Genomic DNA, 18,185 nt, shown 5'->3' with positions numbered 1-18,185 from the left:
GTGTGTGTGTAATGTAACACCTGAGACAGCGGGGGTTCATGTAAGTCCAACTGCAGCCTCTGAACTACATAAGGGAAATCACCAGCGTGGAAACACACAACATCTTTGGTTACACGAGGAGGCTCCAAGCTTAAAACGAGCAAGGGGGGGGAGGGAAGAGAGAAGGATTATATGATATCTGTCAGTGACTAAGCTGTGTAAATACAGAGCGTGTGTCACTTCCACACAGACGGCTGCGTACCAAACTGTCTGACATTTACAGCGTGCGCTACTGTCGCTTCAACGCCTACCTTTCTACGGAGCATACGGCCTTCAGCACCCCCACGGCCGCCGTGGTTTGGCGCTCGAAACCCTGTCCGATGTGATCGGCGTGGGCTCGTGTCCGATCCTCGAACAGCATCTCTCTGGGCTCGCTGGTCCTGGGCAGGGACTGAAGCAGGTTCTTCACCTCATTTGCGGAGCTAAGAGAAAAAGCAGAGTGAAAAAGTAGAAAAACACAGAGTGCCCACACAGTTTGTGTTTCTCACCCCTGTCTGCTTCCCTGCTGTCTAAATAAAGAAGGAAATGACTAAAGGTGAGTGGGATGCTCACTCTCCCAGGCTCTTTCTTTCCCGTCTGCTTTATAACAGCACAAAGAGACCTGCTGCTGTTGCTGTCGTATTATCAGCATCAGCTAAGACAGAGACAGAAGCACCTACAATAACAAATCAATCAGCCATAGGGATACACAGAGCGATACTGCCTTTAAATGATTTGTAAATAAGATGGATTTTACCACAATCAGCAACCGGTATTTATCTCGTCTAGTCTAAATTTTAAATGTTCAAATCCTGCTTGTCAAAGCGTTTACAACATATAATAAAGTAATAAAGACTGCTTTGTTTTTGGCTTTAAGAGGAAATAAATACAACAAAAATAATGAAATAAATAGATAAGCGATTCAAACATTGACATTGAACCACAATTTTGCAATTGGCGCCTGTAACAGCCAGCGCTGATGTCATGTTATACTTCGTTCCTTATTAGTTGGAAAAAGCTATGACTTGGCCTAGATGCTTGCAGGTCAAATTTAAGAACTTTTTAATAACACTTTGAACAAAATCTTACACCAAACTTCACATCAAAAGTGAAAAATATGTTCTCTCCAAGTAAACACATTAATGTCAGTTCAAAAGGAAGAGTAAGATAACGGCAAAGTATTTAGTCTGTTACAGTAACATGTGTTTATTAAATATATACACATGTTTGAAATTCCCTTAACAGCAGTGAAGTTTGCTCTGTAAGCATTTAACAAGCAGGAACAATTGTTATTCGTGAGCCATTTGTCATGAAAGTCACATCTTCCCTTTTCTAATGAGCACGCAGGCTAACAAGGCCGTGGCCTTCTTCATCATAGTCGTCCCCAGTGTTTCCATCAGTGTGTGCAAGACGGGCAGCAGGCCAGGCCTAAGCAGTGGGGGAATTTTTGTTTATTTTAGTTTGCATTCATTTTCTGGGGAAACAATCTTTAATTGGCATCACCACAAACTGTCCGTACACATATAAAAATATTCTGAAAGCTTTAGGTGAACAGGTGATCAATTACATTATGCTATCTAATTCTTTAGAGACCAAATAAATAAATAAATAAAAGTCAAATATTTAAGATCCAATCAAATTTAAGATATTTTAAGGACCCATAGACATCTTGTCTTTACTTTTCCCTCATCTTATCCAGTGTAGCTGGATCTAATCTAAAAATCCTTATCCTTGATCCACATGCTAGAATTTTTGTACACAAACAGACCTCATATATTCTGGGTCAATAACTGTCATTAAATGAAAAGGTGCTTCAACGAAGCATTTGTGTAAGAGTATGGACACCTTTGCACTCGGCTTATAGCACGCTTTTTATTTTTCATATTGTTTCCTGTTACAGATTTGTTTGTTTTTCAACTGAACTATACAGGTTACAGGTCACATTAAATGTGGGACACATTTTGAAATGATTTATTGTAGTCTCATTTTTTAAAAATCACAAAAATCTGGCATTTTAACAGGGTTGTGTACACTTTTCACATCCACTGTATACCTCAACTATTAAGCCAGAACTTGGAAACTTCACAGCCTGAGGGTGAGCCAATGTAAACTTAACAAACAAGCAGGCATGTTCGTTTTAAAAAGACTTTAAAACAACAAACAGATCCCTAAAAACTGCACGTTATTTAATGAAAGTGTCAGCGCTCACAGTTAGGTAGACGATACGTTTAATGTTTGATAGAAGCAGGATGAAAAAGGCGTGTTTCAGCCTGTGGCTTCAGTGAGAGTTTCTGAAACATTTGTGGGTGTAACCCTCATCAAAGCACCATTCATGCTCAGTCTGGTTTCCACACCACACAGAATTTACCCATGTATTAATAACTCCTCCACTTTGATACATAACACACATATTAACAGTATAAAATACTGCAGATAATTTACATATTTGAGGCCATTTTATAAACGTAAGAATTTATTGCACTTCTCCGATTCACATGCAAGATGTAGTATGAACCAAAAGATGAAAGATAAAACAACAAACCCACAATGCGTCTAAACAATTACTGCAGGCCTTCAACAGATATATGTCAGATTTTCTAGCTCCGGATGCCCCCCCCCCACTCCCAAATCTAATCATTTTATTCAATTCAGTTTTATTTATATAGCGCCAGATCACAACAATAGTTGCCTCATGGTGCTTTATGGTTCCATGTTTGCTGCCGGCATAATGCGTGCTTACAAATAAGTGTGAAAAATTGTAAATCTGCAACATCCTCTCGCATTTCAAAAAAAAAAAAGAAAAAGAAAAAGCCCAAAAAACACAAGCTGCGTTTCAAGCAGTGTAACGGCAAAAGCTAGACGATGTACACATACGATGTCTGCGCTTGGCTTCATGTGTGCAGACTGAAGAGCTGTAAAGGAAAAGCATAGAAATGAGCCGTGCTGCCAAACAATAGAAGTACTGCAGTCAGCTCACTGCTGGATCAGTGACTCACACTGGAGCTGCAGTCAAATTCAAGCAAGAGTATAAACACACGCACAGAGTTTGCGAGAGATTCCTTCGAGAGTAACACACACACACACACACACAGACACACACACAAGCTTCGAAACTACCCGTGCTGAATGCTGAATTGTGCGTTCATTCATTCAGAGATAAGAGGAGAGAGGCATGAGCTGGTGGAAGAGGAAGAAAGAAGCAGGGGAAAATAGTGCAGAGAGTGGATGGGGGTAGATGAAAAACACACACACACACACACACACACACACACACACACACACACACACACACACACACACACACACACACACACACACACGGAGAGCTCAGTGTGTCTGAGCTGACTGCAGGCTGACAGTAATAAATGTAAAACCAGGAAAGCTGGTAAGTGAAACTGTGAAAAGGGAGAGCGTAAAGGGAAGAGTGCTGAATGTGCACATCTTTGAAGCCTACCATCCGCTGCAAATCTTTAACTACATGTGAGGTCGTGTTATTCTCCCACTGTGTCTGCTGGTAGTGTGCACCAAAATGTCAGGAGAGATTCCTGCGCCTTTATTGCCAGTTAAAGCAGGACTGAGGGGTAGATGAGTAGAAGAGGGCGCAAGGAGATAATAGGGCTGATGGGATAAAGAAGGAGGGAGGTGGGGAGTATGTGGATATAAAGGGAGAAAGCAATGGAGGAAAGAAATGCTCTCTGAACATACAAAAGCTGTTTTTTTGTGTGTGTTAATTATATTGATTTTTGGCCAGGTTCTGCATTTAAAACTCAATTTAGCCCCAAAGTAATATGTGCCAAATGAAATTCATCGACAAAAGCACACAAATGTTGTTAATGGTTATGTAACTCCATTCCTTAATACTTTGAAAAATGTAGATAATACCGGAATATATGATATATTAATAATTGGGATACCATGTTTGAAAACTGATCATTTGTTATATTCTCTAGTGGTTTATTTATTGATTTATTTGGGGCATTTTAAGCCTTTATTTGACAGGAAAGTGAAGGGAAATGAAGGGACTGGTGGGTTGCCTTTTCAACCAGGTGAGGTTGACAAAGCAAAACCGATCAGTGTACACTGATCAGGAACATGTATACAAAATCTAATAAAATATGAAAAAAGTTAATCTGGAGTAAAATGCAATAAAAAAAACAATAAAACAATTTCAACTACACAACAAAAGTACAAATACATATCAAAATGCAGTAAATGTGGTACTAAATGTAGTAAAAACAGCTCAGTAAATATCAGTGTAAGTATAGTAGACAGTGCAGAGCACATAAAGTGTGAAGTGCTTGAAATAAAAGGTTAATGTCACGTTAACATCGTTTTTTCTTTCAGAAGCGTTCCACCTCTGTCTCTTCGTTGCTAAGCTTTGCGGGTTTGATCAGTTCACGCTGGCTGTCACGCTCACATCACATTCTTCGTCGATCCTCTGTCTTTCTTCAAAATGGTGCTGGCCCCGGCTGCTGCTGCCGCTTCTACTATGCAATTACAGTAAATCTGTGTGAGTGTGGCGCCCTTTCACCAAGAGCTGAAATATTTTGGTTTATTTTCATCATCTGACCACTATAATCAAGCTGAATTCTCAGACTGAGAGTCTCAGCGCTGTCAGAAAGGCACAACAGTTTGACCTTTCCACTGAAACTACTGAGAAATAAAAAGCAGCGCCGCGAAGAGACGCTGCTCATGCGCCAGCAGCCTTCCTCCAAACAGCGGCAAGGCCAAACTGCAGCCAAGGACTCGCTGCAAACATCACGTCCTCCTCTCCTCCTCACTACTTCTCCATATTTCTTTTGACATGCTTTCTTTTTTGATGTCTCTTTTCTTATTCACACACTGACAGACATGAAAAACACCTGAGCTCCTGAGAACAGTAGCATGTGAAGTCCTCAATAAATCAACTTCAAGCAGAAAACAGAGGTCAAGAAGAAGTGGAAAACAGACTGTAATAGAAACTATCTGTGGAGGTAGCACGAGGGCAAGGACAGAGAAATGAGGCCGGAGCTGCAAGGCGGGTGAAAGATTGAGACATTTCCTATATGCAAGTCTGGTTTTATTTTTATTTCCGTTAACTGAAAGGTTTCATTTGCCCCCCTCCAACATGTACTTTTAGTTTTACTAACTTTGGTCTAAACCCAGTGCACCATGAAAAGACAAAACACATTAATGTGTACCATAATGTAGGAAATTTGGTGCAAACACAAATTAAAAAGCAGGCACACTTAACCTAATAATTAAAAATAGGACATATCCTATGAACTAAAGGACTAAAGCTGCTAATAAAAGTGTGCTTAGTTGAAATCGGTGTGAAATCACAGACTTCTTCCAACTGTAAACAACATTAACAAATAAAGAATCATCATCTTATCAACTGACTCATCTCTTAAGCTAAAAATCAACCAACCAACTGATGCCACCTCTAATGACCTGAGACATGAGAGAGAAATAAATGAAGCGAGGCTGGAATGTGTGTGATGTGCATTGTCCCATGTTTGGCTGGCTGCCACGTGAAGTGGTGTCTGATGTAACGATGATCTCATCCTAGCGGTGAGCCACATACCGCTCCCATTCACACACACACAAGCGCTCTCTCTCATGGTCTCGCTCGCAGACATCATGCATTATGAGGCAGAGGCTGTGTTTGAGCAGCAGCGGCACAGGCAAGCAGAGAGGAGGGTAATCGTCTCATCTGGAGCAGCTCGGCTTCAACAAAGCTGCACGCTGCTTCAGATTGGAACACTTTTTTAGCCTATAATCAGTCCTCATGGGCAGAACGGAGGGTACAGAGGCAAGCTGGCTCAATAAGTTACACAAACACACACCACCGAGGCTTGTAAACAACATTCATAAAGAGCGAAATCCCTCCTAATTCCATCTGTCTCACTGAACTGGAAACGTGAGTTGGCCTTATTTGTGTGCATCTGCAGTCTGCCGTTCACCGCTGGACTCACCGTTTTCTTTTAAAAGGAGACTTTGGTATATCAGCTACAGGTATCATCTGCTCTCCTGGTCTGACCCACATTATAGGACCGTCGTCGCTCTCTGTGGGACTCATCAGCCTCAGACTGGAAAACGTTCCCCATGGAAGAGTCCTCTGGAGCCAGACAGACAAGGAGGAAAAGAAGGAGGAGGGAAAGTGAAGACACAAGGGAATAAAAATCAAAGCATCGCCTTTTTAGACGGCACCCAATTCATCAAGTGTTTTATTTATCTTGTGTGCAGAAACTGCTCCCCTGGCAAAACTTGTCACTGGCACCCAGGATGATTCGGAGGGTGCTGAATCTGAGCCAAAGCCGTTCATAGACAGGAAACGCCAGAGGATGTGCGTCTTTTGATATTCAGCGTGCGACGCCACTCCTCCGCAGCGCGAGCAGGAGATTTGAAGTGTCAACACAGAACAGCAAACAGAAGACGAGCCTGTCACTCCTGCATTTCAGGGACAGCAGTGAGTAAACGCAGCGTTTCGGTGGTCTGCTCCTGCAGAGAGAAACAACTTCCTGGACTAAAACAGGGAGCTGCGTCAATCGCTTGACATGCCGCTTAACGCCTCTCGTTTGGTAGCCACCGCTGAGAGTTTTAGGTGTTTTGTCTTGCAGTATTCTCCATCTGCTCGGTTTGGTGTTTCCAAATGATCAGCGGTGCAAATGCGTCAAAATAGTCTAGTTATTGAATGCAATATGAGACCATACATGTGGTACTAGGATGTAAATAAGTGGAGTAAATAAATCCTACTTTAGAGTTCAGGGATGACACTATGTCAGCCAGCTGAACATTGTCACACAACAGCTTGACTAAGCGTGCACAATTTTACTAGAACAGATGATGTTTTCTTGGAACAAATAGTAGCACATTATGAAAATGAATGCTTTTAGAGCATGAGGCAATGAGCGATTAATAAGGATGTCCCAAGAGGATACTAAGGATGAGTATCTGGGCCGACCCAGCAAAGTTTTAATGGCTCTCTTCTGGCTAAAACAAAGCAGATTAAAATCCAGTTCCTATAGTATTATTATTTTCTGTCGGCTACTTTTTTCTAAAAGGCATTTCACTGCATTCAGTTCAGGTCAGAGACAAACATTTTGCGGACTCACTTCCATATCCAGTTCAAGCTCAAATCTTTCAAAATCTTATCTGCTTGTTTGAATCCTTCTGTCACTTTTTCCATTCAGTCATTCTGTCTTTGTCAGGATTACTGCCACGCTGCTGTCCCACCCAGACTCACCTTGAGGAAAGGTGACTCTTCCAGCATGCTGAGGAATTCTGGGAAATAATCGCCGACCTCCTCGTCCACAGCTCCCACCAGGCTAATCTGTCTCATGGCCCCAGCTCTGTATGTGCCATGACTGTAGGTTTTCTTCACCTGCAGCGGGAATATAACAAACACACGCACATACTCTGTGTTATGGTGAAGTGAGGTTGATTCCTGCTGCATAATTAATCATAAAGTGGGAGTTCAGTTCAATCATCTAAAATCCTCAGTGTTTAGCTAGAAGCATGCAAACGCTAATATTTAACATTCTCTTTCGTGTTGTGCACAGACACAGAGGTATTATAACGATAATCGAATTTTAAAACAAGTTTCCCCGGCAAACTGTAAATCACAGCTTTATTATTTCTCATCCAAAGGAGTGCAGTTCAAACAAACCATTTTCAATGTGATACACACCCACTGTTTATCATTTCACTCTCAAATCCAACTCAGAAGAAAACACATTCTCTCACTCTAACAATGAACATATCATGCAAAGTGATAAATGGAAACTAATAGCCAATAATCATCATCTGGGAAAATTGTAGCACCTTCAACAAGCTCATTAAAGACCTCTCACTGCTGTAACAGATGGGGCTAGAGCAGCGGTCCCCAGCCCCCGGACCACAGACCAGTACCGGTCCATGAGTCATTTGGTACCGGGGCACGAGAGTTGAGGCTCGGGTGTGAAATTTATGGTTTTCAGGGTTTTTTTTATCAGTTTTTATCTTTATTTTTTTATCGTTTTCATTATTAAATCGGTTTCCCTGCATCGTTTCCCGTGTGTTATTATTAAGTCCTTTTATTTTTGGTACCGGTACAGGTTTTATTTTGTTGTATTTAACCGCGACACCTTAAAGGCCGGTCCATGAAAATATTGTCGGACATAAACCGGTCCGTGGCGCAAAAAAGGTTGGGGACCGCTGGGCTAGAGGATCTGAGTTCTTTTTTAACATACAACAGTTACCTGGTGACCAGTCCTACTAAAGAGCATTTCCCCCACCTGTTTTGTTTTAATACCTTTTTTTAACACCTAAAACCATCTAACAATTTTTATGGAGGGAATTGATTGTGGTTATTTCCAGCTTGGCATAGTTTCCTGCTGGACTCTACTAGGGTAACTCTGTATGGTCTATAGTTAAAACAAACATGAATGGGTGCCAGTTTAGCTCACAGGTGGAGCAGGTGACCATATGCCACAAGCCCAAATGCTTCAAATCCAAGGCCCTGTGCTACATGTCTTCCCCCAGTCCCCCTCTCTCCCTACTTTCCTGTCTGCTCTCCACTGCACTCTGATAAAAGCATAAAGCTCCAAAAATTACTTTCATCCACTATGTGAAATAAACCATTTAACTTCCTTTAAGCCAGCTTTTCCCTGATTGGTTGCCCCTTGCAAACAGAAGGTGTGAAGAACAGGTGGGTGGGACTTCTGTGCTCAAAGCCAGATCATTTGCCAGACACTATATTAGGCATATAGTGTCTGGCAAAGACATCATAAACAGCTAAAAGTGATAAATAAATGACAGGAAGCAAAATAATATAATGGTCCCTTTCTCCATCCTACAGCAAGTGTTATATGATGATATTATTTATATAAAATATAATATTATTCATGCCAATTTGGGAACACACGAAAATCTGAATTGGAGGGAGAGATCCGCATAGAAGCTGTGCATCATTACTGGGTGTCAAAATAGACACTGTGTGTGTGTGTGTGTGTGTGTGTGTGTGTGTGTGTGTGTGTGTGTGTGTGTGTTGGTGCCTTCTTTTGATGTTTCTGCTCCAGTGATGTGACTCAACACTGTTTGCTGCTTTTCACTTGGCTGACAGAGCATCGCGCCTGTGTGACTGTGTGTCTCTAACCCGCCTCTCATACCCTTGGCCCTCAACAGTGCCTTTTGTGTGTGCATGTGCGCGCAGTACGTGCAGCATGTGGCCTGCATGCGGTACTCTTGGCTGATCGCGATGCATGTGTGTGTGTGCGCATGCCACATCCTTGGCTGCACGCCTCCAGTGAGTCACCACTTGACAACGAGGCAGAGATAAAGGGAGAGAGAAGGGAAGAGAGGCAGACCAGAGGGAGGAGAGAGACCGAGAGAGAGAGAGAGAGAGAGAGAGAGAGAGAGAGAGAGAGAGAGAGAGAGAGAGGATACACAAGAGAGAAAGGATGAGGGGAAGAGAGACAGATGGAGAGAAAAATGTGTAAAGAAGAGGAAGAGAAAGTTTGGAAAGACAAGCTGTGAAATGCAAGCGAGACAAAAAAATCAGAGCACATTGTAGGATTAATAAATGCAGAAATCCTCGTAATTCCAAAGGGTCGAAGAAAAAAAAAGGAAGGGGGGGGGGGGGGGGGGGGTTTGTTGTTGATGAGGAGAGATGAGTGAAGGTTTGAAAAGATGGGAGGAGGGAAGTGAAGGGGAAGTAATGAAGATGGAAACACTAAATTGTAAAAGGACTGAAGGGGAGGGTGTTTAGCAGCTCCCAGGTGCCTTTTTATATGTAAGGTACCAGATCCCCAACAGTAGCTTAGAAGACTGTGAATGCTGGTGGCTTCAGTATGTAGAACATGTTTTTTACTCAGTAAAAGAAACAACATGTCTACCTGAATAATTCCTTGTAAATTGGTCCAAACACTTGTGATGAACAGCTGTTTACAGCTTTTAATTCTATATTAAACTAGCAAAAATAAATCAGTGTATCATCCATAGTCATGCCGAGCCACGTGGCTGTTTGTTCACGGTTTAATATCCTCATAAGATGACACAGGCTAAAAGCTTGACATACTGACTCCATAAAGACATATAAAGACAACTTTAAATAGTCTCACTGAGTCAGTGACCTAGTTACACAGAGGGGGATGTGTTGATTCCAACACCATCGGGCTTACAAGTAATTCCTGGCTTCCACAATGTTTCTTAGCCACAGTGTGTGCATGTATTTCTGTAGTGTGTGTGTGTTCTTTTTTCTACATGATTATAAGTGTTTGCGCTTATGAGTCTATTTTTGTGCGCATGTGTTTACACGTGCGTAACTTAACACCTGACTAAACCCCCATGTTGTTTGCAAAGACAATATTCTCTCACTATCACAAGAGGATTATTAGGAAACGCGACCTGTGACTCAAATGAACGGATAAATTTAACACCCACTGGTACTGACACAAACACACACACACACCTTTTCTATATCAAGTGAAGGCAAACAGAAGGAAACAGGAAATTTGACAGACTTCCTCTGAGCTACAGTGTTCAAGATGCTCCATTCCTTTCTCTTCTCTGCGTACGTGCTTGTAAACACTGACTTCACTTGGTGTTTCACTCGCCTTACCCATTTTTTTTCCCCCTTTCGTCTCCGTCAGCCTCTCCATCTCCTCTGCCTCCTTCCTTCATAATGCTAACATCCCTGGTGGGAAGCCTATTAGATCAATCCTCTCTCCTTCCTGCTCTCCTTTCCGCCTCTGGTTCCCTCACTTGTTAATTCTGTAACAAGCTCCCCTTTCCTTCATCAACTCATCCTTGACCTTCTCCTGCTGAGTTCATGTCATACCATCATCTTACTAATCTGTCCGACCTCTCCCTGACCCCCGCGTATCTCTTAAATTCTTTTCTCCCTCTCATCCAATTCTCTCGCTGATCATTATGTCCAGCCAGACTGCAGAGTGCTAAGTTTATTAGTCTATTTCCGTACATGCGTCACAACAAAGCTTCTGGCTGCTGACTGGTGCCTCAAACACAATTGGACACGCTTCTCTTTAACAATCTCCCACTTGGCTCAGCTACAAAGAGAGAGACGTGAATGAATGCACATCCACACTTCAATTAAAAATAATGTAATGGTCCCTTTCCGCCTCCTTTGTTATTGCTGATGAATTCTTGTAAGTTAAAGTGACACCACACTGATGCTAAGCCAACTTCTAGGTACACTGTGGAGGCTGAGCGTGGCAGTGTTTCCTTCAGGTCAGTGAGCATCAAAAGCCTGGAGCAAGGTGCCTACACAGGATGAGGCTTTAGCTAGAATCAGATGAGCTACAGATGCCGATAACCGGTATTCAATGTAGCTATAGGATTCTCAATTTTTAGATTTGAATAATCAGGGGGTTTTTTTGTTTGGTTTTTTTTTAATATGAGAAAAATAAACCATCTTAGCCTAGGGGCACAACATATCTCTCAAAAAGAAAGCACCTAGAGAAATATCTATGTTAGCCTATGCACAGCAGCTGGACTCGTGTCTCGTGTGACTGTTAATATAGGCAAAAATAACAAAAAAATAATTTGTGTTTGTGGTGTTTTTTCCGAGACTAAATGATCTCAGCTCGTTTGTTTACCATCCTTCTCACTCACAGCAGTTCTTATCGTGCTTCACATGTTTATTGCAGGTTTAGCAAATTTGTCACAACTTTTCATACTAAATTGTCACCTAATTCATTCTCGCTAGTCTCAATTTAGCCTACTGTGGAGGTCAGAGGACTTCAGCAAATAGAGAGAAGAAAATGCACTGTCATCCTGTCTTTTCAGTTATGATGACTCATTTTACTGAAGTCTGTGGCTAAGTCAAGAAGCTATTGAAATATAGTAAAAAGCTGATGGTGTAGTCAATGTGAAATACCTACAAACTGCTGTTAACCTCCTCTATGCAATATTGGGTCCCAGGCAGGTCCAGAGAGTCACATGGGAAAAATGAGCATTACCCAACTAGTTGGGAGCTACTGGCAGAGTGGTAGTAAAACTTCAAAAAGTGTGACATAAACCAGAAATAGAGGAAATTCAACTTCCAACTAAAAGTTGTGCCTTGACTCTACTCCCAGAACATATCAAAAGGAGCAACGTTTACTTTGAAGACAAACAGTTTCTGGTTTGTGTCATACTTTTCAGTTTTACTACAGCTCAGAGAGTACCTGGTGAGTATTAGCTGCGGTAGAACAGAGACTACCAGCAGCCTCCTGCAACTACTCACCAGCAGGTTGGGGAATACGTCTTAGAGAGCTCAGCTTAAATGGCAGTATTGTCCTGAAAGACTGGTCTCGCCACTCAGACAAACCCTCGAAATCAGCACTGATATAGGATTTTTGACTTCCCCCCCCCACAAAGTCTCATCTTTTCAAACAACATCTTGCAACATCTTCCTCTGTATAATCGGAATTTCTGAGCTTTTGTCCAGTATTTGCTTTGAACTATACAGTATTTGTTTGCATTAAGTTGAAAGCTGCCCTTACTTACTTACTGTACAGTCTCTTATTTTTATATATTCTTTACTTTTGTGTGAATCTGCAAGCTCCACCTGCCTGTCACTTTGATGCTGGAACACCTGAATTTCCCTAATGAAGGACAATAAAGGATATTTCTATTCTAGTCAATGAGTTTACACATAAAGTACTGGGCTTCTTTTTCCCCCACTCTGACCCATAAACCTGCTGGCTTTTACTTCATTTACATATGAGCCATTGTTGTGAATGTTTTTCTGCAGTGATAAAGCATTAACACAAGCACATTATGAGCACAGATTAATAAAATATTAAAAAGCTGCATTCTGCTGTTTTGCCTCGTTTTAATCTTTTGACGACGTACCGGCATCATTGCTCTCAGTGACTAAAAGGAGAAAGACCAAATTACCTCAGCGTCCTAGCACACCACGTATTGACTGTTGGGCTGTACTTGCCCTGAGAAAATGGAGAGCTGTAATCTTCCATAATTCTTACCGGTACTGAAAATGGCTTCAGACAGGTGCTGAATACAAAATACAGGCACGCAGCCTGAGCAGCAGCAAAGCAACTTCGGTGCCTGCGGTCACATTGTGAGCATAACAAACATCCTCTCTTACACGCTATTCATTATCAATTGCTATAGGTACGCAAGTAACTTCGTGGAGAAGTGTGTGGGTGATTGTGTCTCATACTGTGGGAGATAAATTTGAGCACAAACAAAGAAGAAAAGATTGCAAGCGGCGGCAATTTGCTTAGCTCTCCTTTCTGCACACACCATACAAAAAGCAGCGGTCCAGTCATTTATGGCTCGATAACAGAAACATGGAGGAGAGAGATAAAAGAGAGACAGACTAACACAGCGGGAGGGAGAGAAATGGGGATGATACAACATTAATCTCTGTATATATGTGTGTGTGTGTACTTGTTCCTGTGTATTTACTATCAGTATGCATGCTCACATCTGTCTGTGTGTGTGTGTGTGTGTGTGTGTGTGTGTGTGTGTGTGTGTGTGTGTGTGTGTGTGTGTGTGTGTGTGTGTGTGGACTGTAAGTCTACTTCCCAAGGTCACTGCCGAGAGCTTGGAGGGAGGGAAAAAAAAATTAACAGGACCAGTGGACAATGACGTTAGCCCTGCAAGGAACATTACTCTTAAAGGGACAGCACGGGACACAGGTTTGCAGGGAAATTTAGACAAAAATTACACAATAAGGATGTTTCATGCTTTCATTTCTACTGGATTTAATTGATTCACAGTCATGCTGAGATCAAGGATGTTCCTGTGGAGGCAAAACTGTCCAAAAACAGAAGGAAATACAGGGGAAAAACATTATGAATATTCCACACAAAAGAAGAAAACAGCCAGAAGGACAGCATTAGAACGCACAAACTGATCTACCCCCTGTAGTACACCACACACAATCTTTACAAGAGTATGGTAACCAATCCTGGCTGTACTCACATTGAAAAAGAGCAGGCGGTATCTCAGTACAAAGTCACTCAGGAGGTTTGAGGCAACAAAAAGCTTTTCATTAGTGAACTATAGACATGGGACAACTTGTAATGAAGAGGTCTAGCTTTGTCACTGTGCCCAGAGGGGACAATCCATCCCAGCAACACACCTACATAAACAGTTCTAGTTTTTCCCGCTGTCCTCAAAAGTGTTGTGGGTCGAAAAGTGGTCAGGAGGTTTGAGAAGAAAAGCACCTTTTTGTTGCTGGAGGTGAGTCTCCAACCTGCTTTACCGTGAAGCCACCACCTGGCTGACAGCAGTCATTTCTCAGTTTTTAACTCGACTTCTTCCCTCTCACCCCTTCGCTGCCATTTCTGTCACATTTCTTATATAAAATCCTCTCTTTCTCATCTATTTTAGACTATGCTTCATGCAGCCTCTTGTGTTATATGCTTTTAATAGTCTCTTCCCTCTCTAACAAGTATGTCCGCTTGCTTTGAACTTTGATATCTCAAGATTAAGAGGCGTCGGAGTAACAGCCACGTCCAAACGTGTGCTGCACACAACGCTGTTGTCGTTGATAATGTTGTCATTAAGTCTGCGAAATCAGACATCAGTTTAATGCCAAAAGCTGTTTAATGCTGAACAGATGGAAGCAGATGACTCGACCAGATGGTTAAAGCCACAACAATACAACTTTTTCATGTTCACAGCAGCCATCCAGTCTTTTCATTTAATCATTACGTTTCCCTCCCCATCATCACGTCACCTTCTTCCTTACTTTCTATATTTACCACCAGGGAGAACTGGAACAAGTTGACGACAAATGTCTGAAAACTTGGCAGTTTTTTTTTTTTTTTTACATAGTTTGGTTTTTAAAGGTACTGGGAAACAATATGTGGAAACATAGCAGCAAGTATAGTGGCATAATACTTAAAGACAATTAAAGCCAGCATTTTTTTTAAAACAGATGCAATACTTCAAGCTTCTCTAAGCACCTCAAATCCAGTCAACTTACTCTTTACACTAAACTCAAGATGAATGAATTTCACTTGTCAACTCTGCATGAAAATGTCTTCAGAATGTTAATTCTGAGCCTTGAAAGTTATCTTCGCAAATTGTGACAGCTGCCATCTGCTCTAGCAAAGCTAATCACCCAAGATCCACAAACGCTGACGCGTTCATCTTTAGGCTAGCATTAGTGATTGTTGATAAAAAGAGCTGGGAGCTGCCTGTAGCTGTAGTAGGCCATATTCTAAATGGGTGAAATGGTTAGCACTGTCATCCTGGTCGCAAGAAGGCTCTGGGTTCAGTCCTCCTGGCATGCAGGGGCATTTCTGTGTGGAGTCACATGTTTTCCAGGTACTCCAGCTCCCTTTCACAGTAAAGACATGCACGATAGGTTAATATCTGGTGATTCTAAACTGGCAGCAGGTTTGGATGTGTCTGTGTGTTTTTCCCAATGACATCTGGGAGAGGCTCCAGTCCCCCGACCCATGACACCAAGGTGGATAAGGAGTTAGGAAAAATCAGTGGAATGCAAATAAATTTAATATTCATCTGAGGGGAAAAGAAAAGCGGAACTCTGCGCAGTTGATGCGTACAGCTGGGTTTCCACTAGGAAAGTTTTTAGTGCAGAGGGGTAGTGGATGTTAATAGAGAACTATGCATCTATAACTGTGCTGCCTGACTGATAAAAGCTTCATGCACCACAGGTCTCTGACAGTCTGATAATTCCCCATTTAAAGCTGAATAAGAGAGAAGTGTTGCTCCATTCTTTTCAAAGCAGCGCCCACTCAGTGTTAAATGTCCATTTTATATATCTCAACCTTAATATTTTATTTAAAAATTAAGGTGTACTGTGATTAAAGTGCAGACTTTCAGCTTTAATTAAAGGGGTTTAACAAAAATGTTCACATTAACAGCTTAAGGAATTACATTAATTTTTAAACACAGTATCCCATTTTCAAGAGAAGCTTCATGGCAAAGCAGGGCCTGTTCCTGTTCCCTTGTTATCATAAGCTGAATGCATAAAAGCTCTGGAGCTGATTCCAAGTGTTGAACTTGCATTCATGTCAGAAGGAACCCATCATTGAGTTGCGGGGAAAAAACCCCCAAACTTGAGCAGCTGCCAAATCAACAATATGGTGCACTCTTAAAAAAAACAACCCACTGCACCGGTCAGCTCAGCAACAACCAAAGGTCTGAACATACTGCACACCACAAGTGCTATCTGTCAGCGATCTGTCACACCGATGGTATCACTTTCAAAATCTTCCATTAGCTTGTTCTTGAGTTATCACAGTCAAGTTTTCATTTCAGTTTTCAATTTAAAAATCCCAGGTGACTTCCTTCTTGAATTATTGTATTCACAAGATTTTTATAAATCTCCAAGTTTTGATCTCCCGAGATTTTAGTTGACACCCTTACTAACTGAACTTAGGTGCCCATGATGCCCGCCCGGCCACCCAGCAGGGTGACAACAATACCCCATCAGCCTTTTTACAGCAAAGCAAAAAAATCAAGAGACAAAAAAGAATATGTTCTTTTTTCCCTGCTGTGGATGTGATATAACAGTAAAATGCTTTGGATCTGTGTTTTGTTTTATTTTCTTCAGGGGTTTTTTGTTTTGTTTTTTTTAAGAATAATTTAATAATTTCCTCTTTTTTTTTTTAGTTTTTTTTTAGTTTTCATAACTTCTCTAATTCCTGTCTTCAAATCTTTAGATCAATAGAGGTACCTGTCCCAAGGGACAACCCCCCCCCCCCAAAAAAAAACAAAACACTGCTGCATTTGAGGATTGTAACACCAACTTGGTCCATTTCAGTTTTCTGAAATTGGTATAAAGTGAACTAATGAATAATTCAGACTGAACTGCACACGGCATTACTTCTGAAAGCCATTTCACTTAACTTCTAAGTGTAAAACTTCACACACTACCGTATATCTGTTAAAGACATTATACTAAAAATAATTCCTACAATTCTTATTGAATTTTACTCGCACTCGTAAAACAAAAAAGGTTGAGCCTTCATAAACAGCTCTTGTATTTACTTCTACAGTGACAGAAAAATTGCTATTACTGCCAAGAAAATGTTTTATGCAAACCTTGAGGAAAACAATATTTATACAAAAGTCACTTCGAGATTAACTCCGATTAAGAAAAGCAAAGCACTGAAGTGTAGAGAAAACACAGAGCTGTAGCTTCTCAGGTCAAACCCCATTTGTTAAAAACAACTGTTTTTCATGCATCGCACCACAGAAAGCAACATAATGCATTTAAGCCAGAAACAAAAGTGTGTGTATGTTTATACATTTGCATATACAACATGACAAAAGGCCTCCACCTCTTCTTGCAACTGTTGCATGGACAGTCCTAGCATGACATCATCTATCCTGGCCTTCATATTGCATCCTCAATTTACCCTGCATCACACAACCTTCTAAGTGTATACTACATATCACTTATTTCCTGTCTTCATAGACGGTTGTAACACCCAGACTGATGCAAACGACAGACAGTAACATGGAAGCATGTGGCCTTTTCCATTTGATGCTTTTGAGCTTTTATTTTTCATGTCTGAAAGCTTGACATTTGTTTTTTGCTCTCTGGGGAAACTGCTTCAAAACTGCACAAGCAGCAGCAAAAACGGTGTAAATCAGAAAAGCAACTAGTCAGCATGGTTGCAGAACTGTCTGTATCAGTTCCAATAATATCCAAGCCACAGCACACATACAGCACAGTATCTATGACACCACTCTTCCCCTTTATGTGCCTGTGTTTGACTGACCTGAGAGTAGAAATTAGCCATAGTCGTGGTTTCTATGTCTTTCTTTCCAATTATTTCCATTTTCACCGGAGCCGACGGAAACTTGGTTGAGAAGTAGTCCAAGAAGTCCGGCAGGTACTTGGCTTCTCCGTGGACGATTCCCATGACATAACGAGCAGCCTGCAAAACAGTCAGCAGTGTTAATTTAGATCAAGATGATGGTTTAGGAAAAATATTTTAAAATACTAGTCTAAGAGTTTAAGTATAAATGAGGGATGCACCAATCCAATTCATTTGATCACAGATATGCTACAAATACCCAAAGTACTGATCTGATACCATTATGAAATTAATAATGTTGAGTCGTCACTATAGGAAAAGATTGCAATTTATTCTTTTATGGTTAAAGGTATGGGAGTAGTTGGCAACCCCCTGGCAACTGAAAATCCTATAACAACCACTAAATGACTGAAAGTGGTATCAAGGAATACA

The 18,185-nt window shown here is 41.3% G+C and overlaps 1 protein-coding gene across 1 annotated transcript in view; it reads right to left on the bottom strand.

Annotated features, from left to right (window-relative positions):
- LOC134646624 (lysine-specific demethylase RSBN1L-like) overlaps positions 1-18,185 on the bottom strand; it is a 41,229-nt gene that overhangs the window by 5,661 nt on the left and 17,383 nt on the right. Inside the window, exons 4-8 of the mRNA XM_063500474.1 lie at positions 17,715-17,873; positions 7,247-7,384; positions 5,976-6,118; positions 291-461; positions 21-129 (exon numbers count right to left, since the gene is read on the bottom strand). Coding sequence (XP_063356544.1) covers positions 21-129; positions 291-461; positions 5,976-6,118; positions 7,247-7,384; positions 17,715-17,873 — 720 coding nt within the window. The remainder of the gene's footprint in view (positions 1-20; positions 130-290; positions 462-5,975; positions 6,119-7,246; positions 7,385-17,714; positions 17,874-18,185) is intronic.

This window comes from Pelmatolapia mariae, linkage group LG17 (assembly GCF_036321145.2).
Source record: "Pelmatolapia mariae isolate MD_Pm_ZW linkage group LG17, Pm_UMD_F_2, whole genome shotgun sequence".
Taxonomy (NCBI): Eukaryota; Metazoa; Chordata; class Actinopteri; order Cichliformes; family Cichlidae; genus Pelmatolapia; species Pelmatolapia mariae.
The sequence above is the reverse complement of the archived record's forward strand: the minus strand, read 5'-3'. Positions and strand labels throughout refer to the sequence as shown.